Source organism: Crinia signifera, chromosome 2, assembly GCF_055691185.1.
Source record: "Crinia signifera chromosome 2, ASM5569118v1, whole genome shotgun sequence".
NCBI lineage: Eukaryota > Metazoa > Chordata > Amphibia > Anura > Myobatrachidae > Crinia > Crinia signifera.
This window is the reverse complement of record NC_139218.1, coordinates 341,309,139-341,333,182: the sequence shown is the minus strand read 5'-3', so window position 1 is coordinate 341,333,182 and position 24,044 is coordinate 341,309,139. Positions and strand designations below refer to the sequence as shown.

Below are 24,044 nucleotides of genomic sequence, written 5' to 3'. Positions count from 1 at the left end.
TTAGAGGAGGGATTCCTACAGTTGTTCTATCTTTATTAGTTTTCCAACACGTGAGTAGTACTTCTCGCTTTTGGCCACACACTTGGGCACTAATAAGCCAGTGCCTCTGCTTATTCTGTTCTTACATAACGGTTATAGGCGAGCACCAGGTTGAGAGAGGGCAAAATTAAGACCATAATATAGAGCTCTCCCTGGCAAGTCAGATAATGAGGACGATGCAGTCTCTGTACCTGAGTCCTAGTTAGAGAATATGTGAGGTTCCGGTCTATGAGTCACAAGTAACTGGAAGCAGAAGGGTGACTATATTCATTCTAATACAGCTGGGAGCACTCTTTTTTCGGAAGACAAATGAGGTACTGGTGATGAATCAGCCAGTTACCAGGGTGACTAGCACCGTGCGGCACACAACTACCCACAGCATGGCTGTGAGTCAGTATCTCTGAAATAAATAATCCACCAGGTAACAAAGTGTATAGGCTGCTGGCATCTAGATCAGCTGCCTACTCTATATATTTATTTATGGGGTTTTCATATAACATCATTTCTCTACCTGTCCCCTACAAGACCTACATTTGTGTGTATTTTACATTCTATATATGTATAACTATATATTGTTTGGCTTTACAGCATGTACAGGATGCCCACTATACAAGATACACAATCTCTCTCTATGGATTATACATATCCAAGGTCATGCCATGCACAGATCATTCACTGGAGAGTATAAATATCCTGTACAGGAAAACTATGACCCTTTTTACTGTGCAGGGGAACTATGTTATGTTGGAGAGTGCAAAACCTATCCTCTGAACAGCGGCATACTGACACCACCACTAATTGCTTTGCTTGTTTTACCACGTAACACAATTAAATGCCAAGCTGCTACTTTTTTACTATATGTGTTTAATACGCAGCTTAAAAGCAAGCATATAGGTTAATATGAACCAAATGGTAACAAATATTTGTATAAAAGAAGAGCGTGCCTAGGTTTGGACAGACAGGACGGGTCTTGCAGTGTGTGATGAGTCATCCCACATGTGTGGAGCTGTTGGGACAGACGTAGGATAAGCTTAAAGGAGAAGGATTGGAAAAGATTTTCAAATGCTCTTTACTGTACATATTATACACAATGCAGGGCAATGCTTTCCACGGAAGGGCTGTTGTTTTTTTCAATCATGTAAATGTATAGCAAAGATTTTTGAATTTACATCAAATATACTGTAAAGAAAAAACAGATGTTCATCACTTAAAAAAAAGCCCAAATGAATAGCATAGCTACATAGCAGCAAAATAGCAAAGACAGGGGAATAAGACATAAATCCAGTGGGTTTAAAAGGAGACAACGCTCATACATACAGTACACTAATACAGAAAAACTGGTAGTCAGGTGACCGGGAAACTCACAAGAGAACAATGGAAGATTTAACAATGGGAGAACTCCAGAACTCATATTCCAGTGTAAACCTAATGCTGTGTTCTCATTGCCGCCCCTGCAAAATCCCAGGTTTTTGTTACCGTGTTTTTGGCGGGGCACAGAGCATCACAACTCTACAGACCCCATTCATACTGCACCTTAGACCTGGGAAATTCCCGTGTCTGCCCCCTTCACACTGCTTCCCCTGGTATGCCTGCCATCAAGTGTGTGGCATCTTAGAGCAGCTTTGATTGGATGTTTAAAAAGTATCTTTGATTGGCTGTTAAAAAAGAAGCTTTGAGCAATGAAATGAACTTGCTTTTTTGCATTTTGTGAGAAAAACCCGGGTCTAGCCTGTTCACACTGCCACACACCCGTGTATTGCCCAGGAAAAACCCTGCAAAAAACCTGTGTGTGTAATTCCCAGGGCATAACACCCAGGAATTTCACAAAGACCCTTTCACACTGAGACAGGACACGGGAAATTACTGCTTGCCCTGGCAAAACCCAGGTTTTTGCGGCAGTGAGAACGGGGTATAAGTAACCTGACTCTATTATATTTCAGAGTACTTATTGTACAATATACAAACCACTGATGAGACACAGTAGAGTTGGCCAAGATTATCCAGTAGGGAGTGGGAGTCTGTCCAAGATCTAGCAATGCATACTTTAGCTAGAGAGAAAATGTTTGTAAATGACGATTTAACTCCTCTGCAAGGCTAAAATCCAATAATACAGTGCCTCTGAGGGAACAATGACATCCTTATTCCAGAATCTGCTGAGTATACTGGTCCAAAAGTAGTAGACAATAGGACAAGGCCAAAGCAAATGTGACAAGCTAGCATCAGACTCATCACATTTACAACTGGAGGTGGAAGCCACCTTCTCATGATCCCCAAAATGCACCAGCATCAAATAAACTCTATGAAAGACATACACCTGAATCTGCTGGAATTGAGTATACTCAAGGAGAGCCTCAAAAAAGGTCAAGCCCTTGCCTGCAAGGGACCAATATAAACTTTTTACTTGGCCTGTAATACTTGTAAACCCCCAGATCCAGGGGAAGCCAACTCCAGTCCTCGAGAGCTACCAACAGTTAACATGCCTCCTCATAGAATAACAAGTGAAGTAATTAGCTCCACCTGTGGATCATTTAAAATGTGTCTGTCAGTAATGAGTGCACCTGTGTACCTGCAAGGTGAGCTGGAAAATGTGAACTGTTGGTAGCTCTTGAGGACTGGAGTTAGCTACCCCTGCCCTGATCCAAAAGCTGACCTTAGGAATATATTGGTGGTAGGAGCAGATAGGGACTAAGCCATAAATTTGATGGGCTTTTAACTAATATATTTTTTGGTACTTGTGTACTTTCACGGCTCCCACGATGTGCAACGTACAGGGAAAAATCGCATGCGATCTGATGCGATGCGATGTCATTTTTCACAGAAATTATGGACATGAGTTGACATCATGTAAAATGCACACCAAATGTCATTTTTCACACTGTACCACCCCCACTATCAACGCCAACCCGAAGCGTGGCGAGCGCAGTGAGCCCGCGAGGGGCGGCGGTACGCGTCCTACGACCTTTTCATACCCCCACTATCCACATCGGTGTGGAGTTGAGAATAGAAAGTGGGGCGAGCGTAGCGAGCCACCGAGCCCGAAGCGTGGCGAGCCCCACGAGGGGACACTGATACCTGTGAAGCCCGCGAGGGGACACGGATACCTGTGAAGGTATCCGCGTCCGATCGCCACGCTTCGGGCTCGCCACACTTTCTGTTCTCAACTCCACGCCGACGTGGATAGTGGGGGTATGAAAAGGTCGTAGGACGCGTACCGCTGCGCTCGCCACGCTTCGGGTTGGCGTTGATAGTGGGGGTGGTACAGTGTGAAAAATGACATTTGGGGTGTATTTTACATGATGTCAACTCATGTCCATAATTTCTGTGAAAAATGACATCGCATCGCATGAGATCGCATGCGATTTTTCCACAAATGCATAAAAACACGGGAAAATCGCATCGCATGCCACTACATATGGCATGCGATGGGAGCCGTGAAAGTACACAAGTACCTATTTTTTTTTTATTTCCTGAAGGGTTGAGTATGGATGTGCTAAAACCGGAATATCCCTCTCTTCTCCATGTGGGTGCCGGACGGGGTCCCGACAGGCATTTACCCGACGTCGGGATCCCAACTGTCAAAACAACGACAGCCGGGTTCCTGACGGCCACCTGCTATTTTCCCTCATGGGGGTCCACGACCCCCATAGAGGGAGAATAGAATAGGTGGCGTAGCGAGCCACCGTGCCCGCAGCATGGCGAGCGCAGCAAGGGGCTTAGTTGTGCTCACCATGATGTCTGGGTCTGGCCAGTCGGGATCCCGACGTCGGGCTAAGGACTGTCGGGATCCGGACTATCAGACCCCTGTACCATACCCCTCCATGCAGAGGGGTAAAGCTCTTGCCACCAAACATGTGCTTTATATTTGGGATAGTCAGTTTGGGGTTGAATATTAAATGATATATAGTTAGTTATATCAGGAGAAATGAGAACACTCAAATACTTAATGGCGTTTTATTTAAGGTCACAAGTTGCTGCAGGCTGGAGGATGTTTTCTTACTATGTTATTACCCAAGCACTGTTCACACAGCAACGGTATGAGACAACAACAAAACAGTAATGCACAGTCAATTCCCATGTTTTAGTGGCACTTTGTTCAACATAATTACATGGATAAATGTAAGCGTATCAGCTTGCTGGTAAATGGTACCAGAGCCAGGAGCATTTTCTGTGTGAATATCATTTAATGAAATGTGAAAACCATGCAAGAATCCTGTCATGTGTATGAGCTGTTCTCACAGTACCAGACTGCACCCCTGCTACAGTCACTGCAAATGTTTAGGACCCATTTAGGAGTTGCTAAGCATACTGAATGGCTTCCATTGTATCAGCTACAGACAGTTTGCCATTCATGGAGTTACAGTATACAGTATGTAGCCATACACCCCCCCCCCCCCCCCCGAATCATGACAGCAGCAGGTACATAGGTGTATGTCGCCTCTACAGGAGCATTACACCTCTGTTACTCAGCTTGATGGGATTAGGGAGATTGGTTTGCCATGTGCTTGCCTTAATGATGTTTGTTGGGAGGGAACAGCATTTAATGTACCTGGCATTTAACAGTTGAAAGGTGTTAATGAGAAGCCCTGGGGAACTAACCAGACTTTCACAAAAGCATCTCAGGCAGCAGCTGTTAGAACAAGCAGTGATTCCTGAGCAAAATTAATCATATGTAAAAAAAAAAAAAAAAAACAGACATTCAGTTACAGAATACACACACAAGCATGAAAATACTTCACACAGTAATACCCCTTTCACACTGCACCTCAGTCCCAGGTCATTGCCAGGTTGCTCACCTCTGCACAAATAACCCGGGTAGGGTGACCAACTCATCCCTTTAATCCGGGACACATATTAATTACACAGGTTCTGTGGCAGCTTAAAACCAGGTGAATGCCAGCCACAGAACCTGTGTAATTAATATGTGTCCCGGATTAAATGGATGAGTTGTCACCCTAAACCCGGGGTTAAAGGAAGGGTTAATCCCGAGTCGGACCCGGGTTGTTGTGAATGGGTAACCCGGGTCCTGTTCACATAATAGGGAGGAGGTAGCGTCAGCTCCATTCGCTGCCTCCTCTCCCAGAATGGCCGGGAGGGTCCCAGAAATCGGGTCCACCTCCCGGCCACCTGGCAAGGGGGGAAAGCCTCCCAGAATCTTTGTCGCCCCCCCCCCATGGTGAATCGTCTCATTGTAGCCCCACCCACAGATTTGCAATGCCTGAAATACCGGCACTGCAAGGCAGGGGGCAGGGCCACGAGGATGCAATTACACTGGCGATGCCGCCAAATTGTCACATTCATCCATAGCTGGACCCCTTTCCCATCCTTTAAGTGGTCCTGACTGTAACTGGCTGCCCTCACCCCTACAGTGGTCTGTGCATGCAGCTCAATCTTGACTATCTACTCAACAACTGCATGTATGGAGCAGGGGCGGGTGACATCACTGACCGATATCGGTCAGTGTGTATGCACTATATCGTGACCCCCGTGGCACTGCTGATATAATGAACAATATCGTCTGATGTCGGGGATCGCGCAGTCTGTACCCAGCATTATACTATCAGACAGAGCATCTTTTATCTCACCTGAGTGAATATGCCCTTTTCAGATCTGTTTGCAGTACATCTGCCCCAACTGCAGTGCACATGGTTTTGCCCATATTGAGAACAAATTTGTACAGCGATCAGATCTGAATAAGGCCTAATAGTAAGGCAGAGGTTTCAAAATGTAAAAGCAACATAAGGAAAAAGCAACATGTTTGCTGCCATGTTGTTTCATCTCTGCCTGATTCCCGGATGCATGCATTTGAGCGCTAGATGAGGCACTACATGTGCAAACTACTGGTCTATGTGAAAGTTCATGTACAGTGTATTGTTGCTTTTTATCCTTTACATACACTTCACTAAGCCATTGGGGTTTTTTTTTTATGAAAAAAGACTGACAGCAAATGGTTGGGACAATGTCTAGAGCTGGGCCTGTCAGAAGCTGACAGATTGCTTAACCACCCTGACTCATAGCTGGGATCCCAGCAGTGAACTTCCTTGTGTCTCCGGGCTGTATGCACAAGCCGCATTACATAGGTGTGTGAGAGCAGTAATCTGACAACAGTAATATGATCGTTTCTCAGAGCCGGAATGTGGGACATGTGAAAAATGTTTATCATACAGCTCTTGTGGTTACACATTTTTTGACTGGGAAATGGGCTGCAAATTATAAAGAAAAATACCACCTCTCACTTTTCTAGTTCTGCATACTCGTGTACTGTACAACTACGGATTTCTATGCCCAATGTAATAAGCGGTAGATGTATTATGGGGCCTACACAGGTAGCGATGTTGTGTCATTTTCTAAGCGATGGGACTTCATTTGACTAGATCACTTAGAAAATGACTACATTGCGTGTAGGGGCCATAGCGATGCGCAGCCCCATGCATGGCTATCACCAGGTGATGTATATCATACATGCATATCTCCCAACTTCTTGTTTGTCCGAGGAGGGACACTTGCGCGCGCCCAAAATTAGGGGGCTTACCTCTGGAGGGGGCGTGGCCTACAATAGTGGCTTATCGCAAGGCCACGCCCCATTTTACGCTGTGGGGGCATGATCCTGAGGCTCTGTGAGCCTCTAGCCAAGCCCCCAGCCCCTCTGGATGCAGGGTATAGACGCTGTGCGCACAGGACATTAGGACTCCCAACTGTCCCCCCCCCTCGCCGCGGGACACTGCCGGTGGCGGGAGGGATGCAGGAACGTCCCCGAAAACCGTGACGTTCCCGCGATTATCGGGACGGTTGGGAGGTATGTACATACATGATAAATCTAGTCAGTTTGCCATTGTTCTCACTGGAGAACACTACTAGCCCTGACAGATCGCTCAGCACACATCGCTGACATACGGCACGGATCATGCTGGTATAACGTTAACTGCTTCTTCTCATTACCAAGCGGAAGCAGTAGCACTGAGATGTATCACCATCTCAGCTGCCGGAGTGAAAACTCCATTAACCAGTGATCTCTGCTGAAGTGCTGCCGGCAGCTGCCACAGCCAGGGACAGCGCTGTCCATGCTGTGGTGACAGGGCAACGGCAACTGTATCTGTTGAAATGGAATTGAAAGCTTCTGTATATACATAGCGTTGAATCTGCCACACATCTTCTCCTTCATACATGGAGAAGAAGAGGTTATCAGCACACAATATTTCAGACGTGTGTATGGACCGTAAACATACATGGACCAGGTTCCCTTCCTTCTAAAATATATTTTATATAGTAATTTTTAAATATAAAACCCATGCTAATGGGCACAGCTTCAGCTTGTGCTGAATATACCCTTTCTGTACATCCTCATCTTTGCGGCCACCGTTACGGCAGTTACGTCAGCCGAGCTATTCTGAAAACAACTGCTGAGGTTTGGTCACCTGTCTCCGACAACGAAAGGTACTTTCACACCACCATCCTGTGTCCACGCCACCATGCATTACCTTTACTAAAGATGTGGCGGGCTAAACAAGCCCGCGAGGGGGCTCATCGTCCAGTACATAAGTTCCGTAGCGTAAGAGGTGGCCGCAAAGGTGAGGAAGTACCTTTATTTCTTTACTGTTTTCTACTGTATTACCATATACTGTTCTATGGTTTGCCCTCCACACAGGCCGGTGTGGCATCATATAAATAAAGATTAATAATAACAATTAGGGATTCCACTTGTATGCTTTAAGATCTTGTGTTTGGTGGCAGGTCAGTACAAGAACTTCACCATCCTGCTTCCCATGCCAGCACAGAAATGCCCTTAGGGTCCACTTAGTAGGGTGCGGAAACAGGGATATTACAAAGATGTGAGCAGGGGGTGGGCTTATGGGAATTCTGTGAGAGCGGCAGAACTGTGAAGAAACCTTGGTGTGATGCTTCCTACGGCAGAGCACCGTGTTTTTAGCCACAGGAAGCAAAGAGGTTGAGTTTCTGCACTGAGTATCATGAAAGTGGTGATACAGGGATGATGAGAGAGGGTTCCAGAGAGAGTGAAAGGGGCGGTAACAAATACAGCAAAATACGAGAGTGTAAATGGTAGTACACTCAAATTTTCCCCTCTCCTCTAGGATTTTGCTCTATGAGCCTTAATCTGATTTGCAAGCAACTTGTCAAAACAATGCTGCACTGAAGGTGCGGGTAATGGAACATGTAGAGAGAATTAGATTTGTGTTGAAACGGAAATAAAAATTTCAGTATACATGCAAAAGCAGCCAGTATTTACCGTGCACAGAAAAAATATAGTTGTATTTGCTCCCCTTGCATGGCAACATGGTTTGTTGCAGACAGAGTTACTTGCTTCTATTGCATCACTTACAAATCAGAATCTAGCCCTGTGTCTACGGATACTTTCACTGATAAAGTAATGAGAAAATATTAGGGGGAATTCAATTGTAGGAGGACATGAGTTACCGTTGCCGCAGCATGTAAATGCCAGCAATGGCAGCCAGATTTGAACCCCTCCCCATAAAAGTGAATAGGGTAGTAAAAACTATTGAGCAAGATGAACTCACAGGACTTCTAGGCTCTGGTTTATTCTTCCAACTTTTTAAAATATATACATTTTATACCTTTAGCGCGCTCTATTTCCATATATTCTAGCTACCCATTCCTCTGCTAACAGGGAGGAATCATAGAGCAGCTTCTGCACTCTCTAGCGCAAACTAAGGTCTACCTCTTTGATATATACAGATATATATATATCTATATTATATACACACACACACACACACACGTAAGCCCGCTCTAAGCAAAAGCTTTGAAAGCTAGTCTGCTACCATCTGTGTTTGTGCATGTGAAAGAAAGAGATGTAGTTTCACTCTCTGCCAGTAGATGGCAGTGTTTTGCAGACTCGCGGACACTAGTTATATATAGATGATATACACTATAGTCTATAAAACCTATTTGGTTAGCAGCATTGTCAACAATTATGTTTAGAACACAGGTTCTCAAAGTCGGTCCTCTCAGAATCATGTGAAATAATTAGCTCCACCTGTGGATCTTTAAAAATGTTTCAGTCAGTAATGAGTGCACCTGTTGGGTGACCTGGAAAACGTGAACTGTGAGGGGTGCTTAGGACCGAGTTGGAGAACCACTGGTTTAGAAAGTAATGCCTCAAATAGAAAAATATAAAAAAATTGTTCTTTATATTATTAATTTTTGTTTTTCTTCAGTATTAGGATAAATTTACCAAGAACCGTTTGTTCCTGCACCTGCAAACTGAGGGGCAGTGGGGCTGTTTGATGGCAGGTATGAAGTCTAATATACAATACTTACGAATGTTCATTTTATTTAAAAAAGAAAATAAAAAATTAAAATGGTGTTGAGCCACATTGATTCGTAAATCCCTTTACCTTCTCGGTTTATAAATGCTTTACAGATTTCCCCCACCCCACCCACTAGTCCAAGTGCTTTATATTAGTCTGGTTATGGAAACATAGAGGGGACTTTAATAAGCACTAGGCTTTACAGGCCAGTGATGGTGGTACCACACCAGAGAGGATAGTCTTGGCACATGGCTGCTATCTATGGGGAAGCGGGTGGAGAGCTCCCATTCATTTCACTGGTAGTGTCGGACAGTGACAGGCTTCCCCTATAGGAGAGGTATTGTGACATCTTACATATTTAATGGTTTTTTTTTGCTAAGTTTGAGTATACCTTCTTTGAGCAGAGGAGGACCTTTCCCAATGGATTTGTAAGTACAAAAAAATAAATAAAAAAATGAAGAGAAGACTCTGGGTGTTTTCCAGTCTGTGTTTGTGTGTACTAATATTTTCCTTAGATGTGACATCAACTGTCAGCAGCACTGTCTGTCAATGCATGCCGATATTTGTAGTATTCTTCAAATGCCAGCATGCTGCGCTATCAACAGGGGGCTGGTTGCTCATGATGATTCCCACTTCCCTCGGGATACCAGTCCTGATAGTGAAAACAAAAGGGGGATCTAGGTTTTACCAAACTCCTAGGGTGGTTAATCTTTTTGGGGAGGATTCTACATCATTTTTATTTTGCGTGAATATTTAACGAACATGGAACCATAGAAGTCAATGGGCTTTTGCACACAAACTTTCTGACAAGACCTCATGACAAATAAACAGAAATCCATGTTGGCATCTTGCTGAGGTTTTGTACATTTTCTTCACTGAGGGGTCAGATGGGAAGTACTGGAAATAGTAGATGTAACACCATCAAAACAAGTCTGAATCCAGCACACAACTGTTGTCCTGCAGAGATCAGTTACACTATAACTGGAAGTTACTGGAAGTGGAATGCTAACATATTATAACCATGTTAAACGTTTTACAAATGATCTAGTTAGTGTCTGGAGCTGTACCTAAAGTGAAGGCTTGGCACTAAACAAATAATTCACCTGAATCAACCTCTGAAAGTTCTATGACACAATCAGACTTTCATTACTAGTAAGCTTTACAGATCAGTGACGACTGTAAGCCCTGGAGGAAGTAGGAGAGTTCAGGACGCCAGTGAGTTATGTCTCGGTGATTAGTTTCCGCCAGGAGCGGAGGCAACAGGACAAGGTCTCACTTACTTTGGGGTTGTTCTTCAGGGCATGAATGGAAATAGGTAGAATTTTACAGCTTCTGACATCATTTCTAAGAGGCCAAACCTTCAGCTGTCTCATTTCTTGTGCTGGCTCCGAGGTGTATTTATGTGTCTCCAGAGAGTATAAATGCGCCGAAATTAAATGTGCTCGTGGTAACTTCTCAATGAGGAAAAAGCAGGTCAGGGGTTTGTAGAAAAATGGTATTTACACTGAGCGAACATCGGGGGTGATTCAGGTTGGATTGCAAAAGCAAACACCTTCTTTAAAGGACAAAACCATGTGCACTGCATGTGGGGCAGAGGTTACATCTGCCCCACCTGCAGTGCATATGGTTTTGTCCATTAAAGGAATTTGCTTCTGCAAACCAACGTGAATTAGGCCCATTGTTCCTTTGGTTTATTTGCACATGTCTTATCATGGTTATCATTAGCAGGTATGTCCTGCAGAGCAACACAACACTCACTACGGGACAAACGTGACAACAAACAGGTGCGTTATTTGTGTCAAACAGGATTTTATTCACCCGACAGCACCAGACATCCGCAACAATTGTTGGTTTTGCAATTTGGCAGAATTAACCATTATCAATAGAGGCGTATTTACACAAGGACAAAGAATGAGTCATTGTGATCCTTTCAGTTGGTCAGATGCATAGGGAGACATGTTATTTATACCAGATGACTAGTTCTAAGGAGGAGGACTTGGGGTAATTGTATAAAGGCTCATTATAGGGGCGAAGGGGTAACAGCACTGTTACCACTTCTCCCCCATGTATGAAGGAGAAGTGTACTATGGGACAGGAGTGCTATGCACCCCTGTCTATATTAGCGCTGCTACCTTTAAGATAGCACGCCGATATTTGGGGGCAATGTATGTTGTATGAATGGTCAGTGACACTAATTGTCCTGACACCTGCAGCTATCAATATCCACATCTGCAGGTGTTGTTGCCCCTCTGAGGTTTACGGCTCTTCTCATTGGCGGACATTATGATGAAGGCATAAGTAGTGCAGGTAACTGTGTAATGAATGACGTAGGGGAGGGTAACATAGAAAACATTTTCTTAACAAAATTAATCCCAGTTTTAAAATTAATTCCTTATATGAACTGCCTCAAATACAGTAGTTACGAAGAGCAAAATGCACATAGGAAATATCTGCATATAAAGACGTTGGTTATATTGTATGCAGGTCACATGTCTTGTGGGCAGAACCAATAAGACAGGCTAGCAATTCTCTAGAAACTAGTAACAGTTCTACCTCCCCTGAGTGCCGACAGCCAATAAATGTTATATTGCAGGCTAGGCAACCCTTGTCACTAGTGCCACTGAAGGATATTTTTAGTGACACCCATATGTTCAATACCTCTCCTACGCGCTGCTTTCCATTACTCTTCCACCTACTTCCCTCACAGACCAGTTTTCAATGCTTCCGATTCACCGTTTTTTTCGGCGAATCGGGCTGTTTTCACTCCTTGCGGTGAATTTTTTTCACTGAAAATATGATTCACCCTATTCAATGTTCACTGTTCGCCGAAAGCGAACAGTGAATGCCGGGCAGGTCTCCCGTTTCATGCTGGCTGCAATTCGCTGGTGTATTTCAATGGGGTTTTCACTGGGATTCACCAAGAGTGTATTCAATGCTCAAATGGAGAACTGCTTTCTCCATTGATTTTCGCCATGATTCTCATGATTCGTTTTACATTCGTTATTTTTTTAGGTGAACTGGAATGTGATCTTTTAAAAAGAAGCGGTTTTTTTTTGTGTGTCAAACAAACCAGATTTTTGCAGCACATGAATATATATATATAAAAAAAAAAAAAAAAATGTAACAATTTTTTTTTTTTTACACATTCGCCAGCAGGGGGCCGGGAGTAGTGTTCCCTCTAAGCTGTGCGCACGTGCGCGCTAACACAACTCGACGAGCGTGCGCACAGACATTACAACTGAGCGCACAAAGCGGCAGTGGTCCCTTTTTGCAGTTGTGGACTCAATTAATGTGTATTTCACCCATTAACTACATTGTGTGCTGTGTTTTGAATGTTTAATATAATTTTGAAGTAAAGGGAACACAAATGCTGGGGATGCAGTTAAAATCCCGGCGGTCGGGATCCCGGCGTTCAGAATCCCGACCGCCGAAATCCCGACACTTTCTCCCTCCGTGGGTGTCCACGACACCCCTGGAGGGAGAATAAATTAGCATGCCGAGCGTAGCGAGGCACCGGGCCCGCTGCGTGGCGAGCGCAGCGAGCCCGCAAGGGGGGGCGATCCACGTCCCCCCCTTGTCGGGATTCCGGCGTCGGGATTCTGAACGCCGGGATCCCGACCGCCGGGATTTCATACTGCTTCCAAATGCTGAACGTCATTTTCCAGTTATATATATAAGTGATGGACAAAAATGTAAATTACCTTCCTAAGTTGCACAGCCAAAATCTTTTGCCGCACACAGCCTTCATAAAATTAGAGAGAACATTGGCCGGGAGCCGCTCATTAATATTCACTGCACTCTGGTCCCGGCTTGTTACGTGCAGGACCAGAGGAGCGGCTCCCTACCCCTGCCCCCCCGTGCCAGCATTCCCAGGGGGCAGTCTCTGCTGCCTGAGCCCCGGGAGCCCTCCCCCATAAATTCTGGGGCACGCAGGGAGGCTTACATCTTCCTGCATGCCTCCATCCCCCGCAGGGGTTAAATTTCGCCAGCAGGGGCAGCGAGCCCCTGCTGCATTGAATAGGGTGGCAGGTATTCAATGCGGCCGGCGAGGGGGTTAAACGGCGAGGATTGCAGAAAACCAGCGATCCTCGCTGTTTAACCCCCTCGCCCTATTCAACGTTCTGGGGAAATCCTCGGCGTTTGAGAAAGAGAGAGTAATCCGCACAGTCACAGGTCGGCGAAAATTCCCCAAAACAGCGAGACCCGTGGCTAATGCAGAAAACTCGCTGTATTTAGCCGCGAGTCTTGCTGCTTCTGGAGCCGCATACGCCAATTCCCCCTCGCTCAAAAAACGGAGCGAGGGGGAATTGGTGTATGAGGGGGGGTGCGTTGAATACTGACAGGTTGAGTGGTGACAGCGAGCAGGAAGGTAGGGATTATAAACTGTGGGCTCTGGATAATGTCTTATATGAGGGGTGGGGAGAATCTATATTATAAAAATGTATATTTGTACTAAACACTGCAAACTGACCTTATGTATCAAAAATGTAACATTCATAGAAAAAAAGTCTCTCCGCTGTGATGCACCTACTCTACATTGTAACAGTTTCTCTAGTTGGTTATACAGCAGGACATCAGCAGGCCGGCCTGTTCTTGGACCGAACGGCACAAATATAGGTCAGTCAAGACTGATTTATATTTGCGAACAATGGAAAAAACATTCGATGGTCGGTCAACATCGAATGATTTTGTACCCGTACGCAAAGCAGTAGGGATGTTCGGACTACGGTAGGGGGAAGGCATTTGCTTACCTGGCGGGCGATGTTAGATGGCTGGCTAAGCAGTGATTTTTTGCTGCTTAGTGAGTCAACCAGAATCTCCCCTCCTAAGTCTCCTGCAGACTAGATGGGCCAAATGGTTCTTATCTGCCGTCAAATTCTATGTTTCTATGTTTAATGTTCTAAGAAACAGGCAAATCTATTAAGATCAAGCTTAGCACAGGTGAAGCCAGAAACTCACCAAATGAGATTACTGCGGTCTACTATCCGAGTTTGTTGTCATGTCAATAGATCCACATTTTACTACTTGTTCTTATACTAATAGGGCCTACACACAGAGGTGATTTGGGGTAATTTTCTAAGCAATCTGACTAGATCTCTTAGAAAATTACCCAAAATGTCTCAGTGTGTAGGGGCCATAGCGATAGGGTGCGAGGCCCCGGGCATCGCCATCACCCATCTAGATTTATATTTCATGAACACTGGCCCTGCCAGATTGCTCAGCACACATCACTGGTGCATCGCTGTGTGCTGAGCGATGGGAGTTGATCTTGCGTCACTCAGATCGTTTGCACACGTTGTGTGTAGGCCCCATAAATTTCACCTCTGTGATAACAAACAACGGAAAAAAAAGATGATTTACACGTGACAAGAGTGTCAGCGGAGGCCTTACAAGAACATGCCCCTTTAATAGCAAAGGGGTTGGCTGAGGTAGGATTGCTTTTAAGATCTCAGCTGTGAGTTAGCTGGTGATCGGAGAGCCAAGTCCAAAAATAACAGCAAGTGGAGACATAGCAACCATAAGATGTTTATATCTCCATTCAATACTCTCCTCTAGGGACAAGCCATCTGAGTGTTCTGGGATAAACCCACTTGTGGATATAGCACTGGCAAATTCCAACATTTTAAAACTGTCTTCAAACCTTTCACAATGGGGCAAATATTTGAAACATAATACTCTGTTCCGTGCTGTCTATTCCATCTCTGTCACCCTGTCCACTCTAATGGTGCATACACACTGGGTGACTTCAGCCCTGTGCTAAGCGATGTAGGTTACATGTGGTAAATCGCATGTAAGCCTGGGGAGCTGCAGGCAGGGGACTGTGCAGAATTGAAAAATCCTATTCAAAAGACTGAGCTTTCTCAACCAATGAGTGGCTGCACAGTCTATTGAATAGGATTTTCCAAATTTAGTTGCTGCACACCAGACCACGCTCCCTGTACACTATCACATGCGATACATGCTTAGCACCCGTGATGTGTCGCTGATGGCTGCACAAAAGACTCATCTTATGTGCAGCCAGTCAGAACTCAGACTCCGATGCGCACGGGACCGTGCATCGGATCCGATCGGATGTCATACACTCACAATTTGGGAGTATATAACCCGATTTCCCGGCCCGATCCGCCGAAATCGGGCCCAAGTCGTGTAGTGGATGGAGGCCTTTAGCGATCGAGTCAGATCACTCAGAAATAGCGCTGGAATCACTCCTAACTTAATCTACCTAACCCTTGGTTTATGCCTCCCTGAATTGTATTTTAATGTTATGATGCAGTAATGTTTATATAATACCATGTACTTGTGCTGCATTGTCCTGTACTGTAAGCAGCCTGTACTGTAACCAGTTTTCTGGGTTTATTTTCTCATTCGTTTATATACTTTTCTATACGCTGCAGATCCATATAATAATAATAAAAATAGGGCAATGTCAGCATAAGAAAACAGCGGTACTTGTGACTTATCTGGGCGCCCGATTTTCTTCATCGCACCTAAAAATCGCATTGCATACAATCAGATTGCATGCGATGCGATTTGACGCGATTTTAATATGTGAAGGCACCCAGATGCCTGTTTCATATGTGAAATGGCCCCCCAGACCCCATTTTTAATTGTATTCCCACCCTGATGGCTAAATGCCCGCCATTGTTAACGCCACCCCACTATCAACGCCAACCCGAAGCGTGGCGAGCGCAGCGGTACGCGTCCTCCGACCTTTTCATCCCCCCACTATCCACGTCGGCGTGGAGTTGATTTTATATAGTGTGGCGAGCGCAGCGAGCCACGGAGCCCGAAGCGTGGCGAGCCCCGCGAGGGGACGCGGATACCTGTGAAGCCCGCGAGGGGACGCATATAGCTGTGAAGGTATCCACGTCCCCTCGCCACGCTTCGGGCTCGGTGGCTCGCTGCGCTCGCCACACTATATAAAATCAACTCCACGCCGACGTGGATTGTGGGGGTATGAAAAGGTCGGAGGACGCGTACCGCCGCCCCTCGCGGACTCGCCACGCTTCGGGTTGGCGTTGATAGTGGGGTGGCTTTAACAATGGGGGTCATTTAGCCATCAGGGTGGGTATACAATTAAAAATGGGATCTGGGGGGCCATTTGACATATGAAACAGGCATCTGGGTGCCTTCACATATTAAAATCGCATCAAATCGCATCACATGCAATACAATAGCATACAATGCAACAGCGATTTTCTCTTCAAGGGAATTTCAAGGGAAATCGCGTCAAATCGCATCAAATCGCATGCTTAGGGTACTGGCATACAATTTCAACATCGGGCGCCCAGATAAGTCACAAGTACCAAAACAGCTTACTAAAATATAATGAACGAGTGGCACAATGAAGTTATGAGTCACAAACAAGTGGAAGGATATAAAAATATTCTGTAAAAGTCTATTCACTGCCGATACTATAAGATTTGACAACATATTAAATTCCAAAATATTACTATTTACTATTTATAGTATTTAAAATGATTGAAAAGAAATTAGTGAGTACACTATAATTATGGTCCCGGTTTTCTCTTCAGACAGAAGAGACAAACCATTGGATGGGTACCAGAAAATAGAACTACACAGCATGCAGTATAGTCTAATGAATTAATGATACATTTGTAGCAAAAGCTTACACGAGGTGACTTCCTGGCCATACAGGAGGCTTCCCCTAACAGAGACGTTCCAATGACGCAATATGGGTTTTGATTTGCTCTGACATATATCATTTTGCTGCCTGGTCAAAGTCTATTAGTGAAATGCTCAACGTTTTGAGGTACAGTTTTGAGAATTTTTCTCTCCTACTGCATTCTAGAAGTATTGTTTACTGTGCTGTTACCTATCCCCATTCCAACTTTTTACTAATAAACTTTAGAAATAGCTCAAGTGAGAAACAAATGGAGATCTATCAGCCTCCGTTTTTGTGGAAAGCACTTTTTAAAGAGAAATATACCAGCACTGTTGCAATGAATCATAGGGCTGATTAAGTCCCCATACATTAGGCCGACTTTTCCCAAGGACAAAATGGACCTAATTTCAGCTCCCCCAGCAGCTGTGGAGGGCAGGAGGTTCGGGCTATGGGTGCAGCAGCACGCGGGGCAGGCAGTCCCCAGTGTCCGGGAAGCCCTGAGCGGTCACTGAAGACAGCGGCGGCAGAACGTCAAATTTTTCCCCAAAAAAATAGGTCTGCCGCTGATTGGCTGAGAGCTCTCTCTCTCAGCCAATCAGCGGTGAGACAGCGAGACCGCTGACTGGCTGAGGGAGTGCACTCTAAGCCAATTAGCGGCAGGCCTATCTTTTGAAGAAAAAAAAACGTTCTGTTGCCGCTGTCCGCAGTGTTTGCTCAGCGCTTCCCGGACACTACAGACTGCCCGCCCCGCGCGACGCTGCACCCACAGCCCAGACCCCATGCTGCCCGCCCCCTTCACATAGGTGATTCACCACTGGCACACACCTCCAGATCGGACAATCCCAACGTGGGTGCTAAAAAGCACCTGGATGTGCCTCTGATGGGTCTGATCCAACAGACTGTACCTGCAGCAGGTTCAATCTGTAGGGTCCGACCCAATGCGCACAGGACCGTGCATCGGGTCGGATGGGGTGTCAATCACATCCGATTTGGGCCGATTTCTCTGCCCGATTAGTCTGACTAGAGATAAATTGGCCCAAATCGCATAAGTGTTCGGGGCCACAGGTAATACATTTTAAATTACAGCATACTATTATATATTTAGTATTAGTTTCCACTTATTTGATAGGAATCAGGCCACCATTACCACTTTTATAGGACAATACATTCAGTTTATAATTATAATAGGACAAGTTACAACACTTGACTTTGTTATTAATTATTACACAGCTAAGGCACTGGTGGGTATGAAAATATCCCCTTTTTACAGCCCCTATAATTTAAATGTTATATGGATTTTTTTTTTTGGGGGGGGGGGGGGGTGTTTCAATAAAACAAAGAAGGTTTTCTGGTGTTCTTTTTTCAATTAATTTAGAACAAACCTAGAAATACAGAAAAAAAAGTGCCTGAAGGGATATTAAATACAATTAGGATCACAAGGCTGGCACAAGGCTACAATCTTCTGATTGCATTGCTGAGAATGTCAACTGCTGTTACTGTATTATGGATGTACGTCCTGCAGTACCGTATACTATACAGGTTGAGTATCCTTTATCCAAAATGCTCGGGACCACGAGCATTTTGGATAAGGGATTTTTACGGTTTTTGGATTTTATTTTTACATACTTAACTGGTACCCCCGATGGTCCCACAGTGGCCTTCAGGACCTTCTTCAGCAGTCTCAGGGGTGAATTGCTTAAGTTTGAAGGCATGCCGGTGACGACATCGGCGCACCTGCGCAATGCACTACTGGGACCGCTGAAGAAGATCCCGAAGGCCGCCGTGGACAAGGTAAGTATGAAAAAAGGGGCAGGGGGAGAAAAAAAAATCTAAAAAAAACCCCCAGTTTTTGGAATATTTTAGATAAGAGATCTCCGGATACGGGAGACTCTACCTGTATCTGAGGTGACAAACCATGCCATGTACATCACTGTTACAGGAACACATCAGTTTGTGCGATGCTGCTTGTAAACATTCCAATAATTTCTCACCTGTCCGCAGCCTGGGGCGGCGCACACGAATGGCCGATCGTCTCCCATCGCTTCCTCTGTAGAAAGAAATAATGACACTTATTACAGACTGCCATATTAGCCTCCAATAAATGGTTATTTTTGTACAGCCATAAAACACCATTTTCTCTATTAACCATATTCTACAGCTGGAAGCATTACACAGAATCCCACAGAACAAAACAATATAAATATGTGTTGCCATACAGAACACATGGAAACCCACTGTGCACAGTGCTTTTTCAGACTACTGCTCTCTGATTTCACCAGTGGGTAGTTTTGAATGTCTTCCAGGCAGAGTTCCAAGTCCTGCCGCTGATAAGCAATGCGCTGCACTCTATGCCCAGCAAACCTGGTTCCGGGCTAGACAGGTGCAACAGATGAAACTATTCACTGGTCTCAAGGAAATCACTGAGCTTTTCATCACCCTCACAGTTGCTTCAAAACTGCATCCAAGCAGTGCAAGCCCATTTATTTACCCATCCTTATTAGCAGATCCCATTTCAGATGCACTTCATTCACTTAGCTCAATCTGCTTTAATTATCACTACAATAACTCATATACTGCCATGTATAAAATGACGGATGTCCTGGTCATACCATTTAATACATCTATGTACACAGACACAAATCAGCAGCTAAGCCCCGTACACACGGGGTGACTAGTGCTGCAGAGTCATCTATAGTTAGCACAGATTGCTCAGTACACAACGCTGACTAGTTAAAGCCCATACACACTGAGCAATGTGTGCTAACCAGTGCTTTCTGTACCGCAGGCAGGCGATCTATCTAGATCTTGGCTGCATTGCTAAAGATCTCAACGTGCGATGGGAACATGCAGTCCTGTCGTGATAGGTCATACACATGGGGCAATGTGTGCTTCATATCTAAGTGATAGACAGATCGCTTAGAAAATAAGGCAAAATGACCCCTTATAGAAGAAGACATTAAGTAGAGCACAGGTTCAGCTATATATAATTCTAAACAGATTTGGTAATATAGAGCAAAATGCCTTGCATACAATATTTTGCCTCTTAGGGTGAACATAATCCTGGCCGATATTTCCAACAGTCGACAATATGGGCCATCAGTATTCAATCAGGACACACCTATGCAGATATCATCTTCATTATCCTGTGTATCAGAATGCCTAATAGGGACTAAGAGGAGGTGCTCAGTAGGGTGCCGGACGCAGTCCCGACAGTCATTTACCCTACCGTCGGGATCCCGACTGTCAAAACCCCGACAGATGGGTGCCCAGCGGCCACTCGCTATTCTCCCTCGTGGGAGGTACACAAACCCCATAGAGGGAAAATAGAATAGGTGGCGAGCATAGCGAGCCACTGTGCCCGCATCGTGGCAAGCGCAGCGTGCCTGCAAGGGGCTTTGTTGCGCTAACCATGCTGTCTGAGTCCGGGCAGTCAGGATCCTGACGTCGGGCTAATGACTATCGGGATCCCAGCTGTCTGTACCCTATACCACACCCGCTCAGTAATCTAGTCTAAACATCCACACACACTGGGCGGTTTTGACCATTGCTGGGCTGAAAAACGCTCAGTGTATACACACTCAGTGATTTTCCCTGGGGTGGATGGCTTTCCATAGCAGGTCACTATGGACAGTTGTCCACTCCCTTACTCATCTGCTGGTAATACCAGCAGATGAGAGGCTGGGAGCATCACCGCTCACCGCTGCCCCATACAAACTGGTCAGTTTTCAAGCTGAAAGTCAACCAGTGTATATGGGGCTTAAGTGTACAACATTCCTGCTTATTACTCTGTAGCTACACTCCTCAGTGTTTGTAGGGGAGATGCTCAGTAATCACGTCTGTGTGTACAATATTCTTCCCCCCTGGGTAGCAGCACATTTTGTGGTGACTGTAGAAGGAGGTGCTCCATGAACACCTCTGTGTATAACATTCCTGCTCATATCACCTATAGATTGTAAGCTTACAAGCAGGGCCCTCCTACCTGTCAGTTTGTATCTACCCAGTTTGTTTCCAACTGTAAAGTGCAACAGAATATGCTGCGCTATATAAGAAACTGTAAATAAATAAAATAATAATAAATAACCCCGGGTAGTAACACACTTTATAGTGGCTGTGGGAGGCCTCAGTGATTAGGTCTGTGTGTATGACATTCCTCCTCCTTACCCATGGATGCAAACGGTCTCATGGTGACTGTAGGAGGAGGCCTCAGTGGCCATGCCTTCTCCTTACCCTGGGTAATATAATGGGGGTAAATTTACTAAAGCTTCTAAAAAGTAAAAAATTGGGATGTTGCCCATAGCAACCAACCAATCAGATTCAAGCTGTCACTTCTCTATTGCATCCTAGAATGTGATAAACTGAATCTGATTGGTTTGCTATGGCCGACATCCCTAACGGGGCCACAATATGGCAATGTTCCAGAGCGAGCACAAACAGCTCCGCACAGCGATGTGTCAGAACACTGGTGACCTGACTAGATGTATTATGGCATGCATGATCTACATCGCCTGTCGATAAGCGGTGCGCGGGGACACTCATAATGAATGTACCCATTTACACATTGCAACCAATCATCATGCAGAACTGAATGGCCCCATAATGCATCTGTATTATGAACATTTGGATACATATTATATAGCACTTACACACTAAAGTCAGCTACAGCACGAGATCTGCACCTTTTAATAGGAGGGTTAAATAACTGCTTGTATAACCAGCTTCACTCCCCAACCATTTCCTGGGAAAGGCCTTTGGACAGTGTGTGTATTCCAAACCCATAAGCTTTGGATGTGTATTTTTTTTATTATTATTATTTGTAAATGAAGCATGAAGGGAAAAAGCCATTCCTCCCTTCAGCAGCCCAGTCTGGGACCTCGTCCAAGTCAGCAGCACTAGGCACAGCGGTTCCCTCGGAAAGCTGTGGTGATCGGAGACTATGAAAACCAGAATCGTCAACAATGGGCCTGAGGCGTAAGGTTTTCCAGCTTTTATTTATTTTAACTGGGTAAATAAAGAATTTAATTGTTGCTGGTGTAGCTTACAAAGCAGGATTGTGACTTACGGCATTAAAGATTTACAGGAGAATCCCAAAACGGTTACTTTCATATAACTCAGTATAGCGATATTTACAAGCAATCTCTAATGAGGTCTTGTCTCCTGTACCGACTTCTAGAGCCACAGTACAGACACAGGGTTTATATCAATTTCATAAGAGACAAAAGCAATGAATGTCACTATCTGTACTTTGGCCACTGGGGTGTCCCCAAGGAAGAAAAATAGGCTCACTTGAAACATAGAAACATAGAATTTGACGGCAGATAAGAACCACTTGGCCCATCTAGTCTGCCCCTTTTTTTAAACATGTTATCTCAAACCATATTTGATCCTTATTTCTTTGTAAGGATATCAATATGCCTATCCCAAGAATGTTTAAATTGTACTACTGTATTTGCCTCTACCACCTCTGATGGGAGGCTATTTCACTTATCTACTACTCTTTCTGTGAAGTAATTCTTCCTCACATTTCCCCTGAATCTTCCTCCCTCTAGTTTCAGTGCATGTCCTCTTGTTCTGTTGCTCCTCTTCCTGTGAAGAATGTCTCCCACCTGTACCTTGTTAAAGCCCTTGATATATTTGAAAGTTTCTATCATGTCCCCCCTTTCCCTTCTCTGCTCTAAAGTATACATATTAAGATATTTTAGGGTACTTGTGAGTTATCCGGGCGCCCGATTTTTGGTCGTATACGCATCGCGTCGCATCGCATGGCATCGTATGTTAACCAAATGGCATGCGATGCGACGCGACGAGATGACCACCCGAACCCGATTTCGCATCGCGTCGCATCGTATGTTAACCAAATGGCATGCGATGCGACGCGACGATATGTCCACCCGAACCCGATTTTACATCGGGTACCATGTAAAGTGATCACGTCGCATCGCATGTTAACCACATGGCATGCGATGCGATGCGATACCACCCGATTTTAGCAGTGTAAAACCCCCAAGAAAGTGTCCCAAAATGTGACACAATGTCAGTCCCATCCCCATTGTTAACGCCACTCCACTATCAACGTGAACCCGAAGCGTGGCGAGCGCAGCGAGCCCGCGAGGGGCGGCGGTACGCGTCCTCCGACCTTTTCATGCCCTACTATCCACTAGGGCGTGGAGTGAGAATATAATAGTGTGGCGAGCGCAGCGAGCCACCGAGCCCGAAGCGTGGCGAGCGCAGCGAGCCCCGCGAGGGGACACGGTTACCTTCACAGGTAAGCGCGTCCCTTCGCGGGCTTCCCAGGTGTCCACGTCGCCATGGACACCTGGGAAGCCCGCAAAGGGACGCGCTTACCTGTGAAGGTATCCGTGTCCCCTCGCGGGGCTCGCTGCGCTCGCCACGCTTCGGGCTCGGTGGCTCGCCACACTATTATATTCTCACTCCACGCCCTAGTGGATAGTAGGGCATGAAAAGGTCGGAGGACGCGTACCGCCGCCCCTCGCGGGCTCGCTGCGCTCGCCACGCTTCGGGTTCACGTTGATAGTGGAGTGGCTGTGAGCATCCAATATCATTCATCAATATCATGCATATCTGACACATTAAGGACAACTGAATTAAAGGGAATAACTGTGTAATTAACATATTAATGAAATAAATTAGAATAACAAACAATCACAAAGCACACAATAATCAATCAACATCATTATTTATCAAGTAACGTGAGCGCATGCAGAATGCGCTCAAATGCGCTGTCTCCCGCCAGGCACTTTCGCCACACGAACTCCTGCATGTAGGAATCAAGATGATGGCGGGCTGTGCCCCGCTGGCGTTTGTTGCGCCATTTTGCACAACCCCACAGTCTCTCAATGTTCTGGGTGTGTGCACCAGTCTCTGGGTCTACAAAATTAAACCGATGATTGACCCGCAAGTGGCTGTAACCAGCCCGCTCAAGTTCAGTAGTTTGGTAGGCGCGCCAGCAATCACTGACGATGGTGCTGCCAGGTGCCACGTGCTCCACAATTGCACCGAGGAGAGTGGGTGCATCTCGCTTGGCAACTGCGACCATGAAACAGTCCCCTGTCTCCCGGCACACTCCTCCGAACACC

General features: G+C 45.4%; 1 protein-coding gene across 5 annotated transcripts in view; it reads right to left on the bottom strand.

Moving 5' to 3' along the window:
* LOC146057831 (cyclic AMP-dependent transcription factor ATF-7-like) overlaps positions 1–24,044 on the bottom strand; it is an 85,885-nt gene that overhangs the window by 24,678 nt on the left and 37,163 nt on the right. For all 5 annotated transcript variants that reach the window (XM_083169561.1, XM_083169563.1, XM_083169562.1 and 2 more), the window contains exon 2: positions 18,942–18,997. In XM_083169561.1, the coding sequence (XP_083025687.1) occupies positions 18,942–18,997 (56 nt within the window). The remainder of the gene's footprint in view (positions 1–18,941; positions 18,998–24,044) is intronic.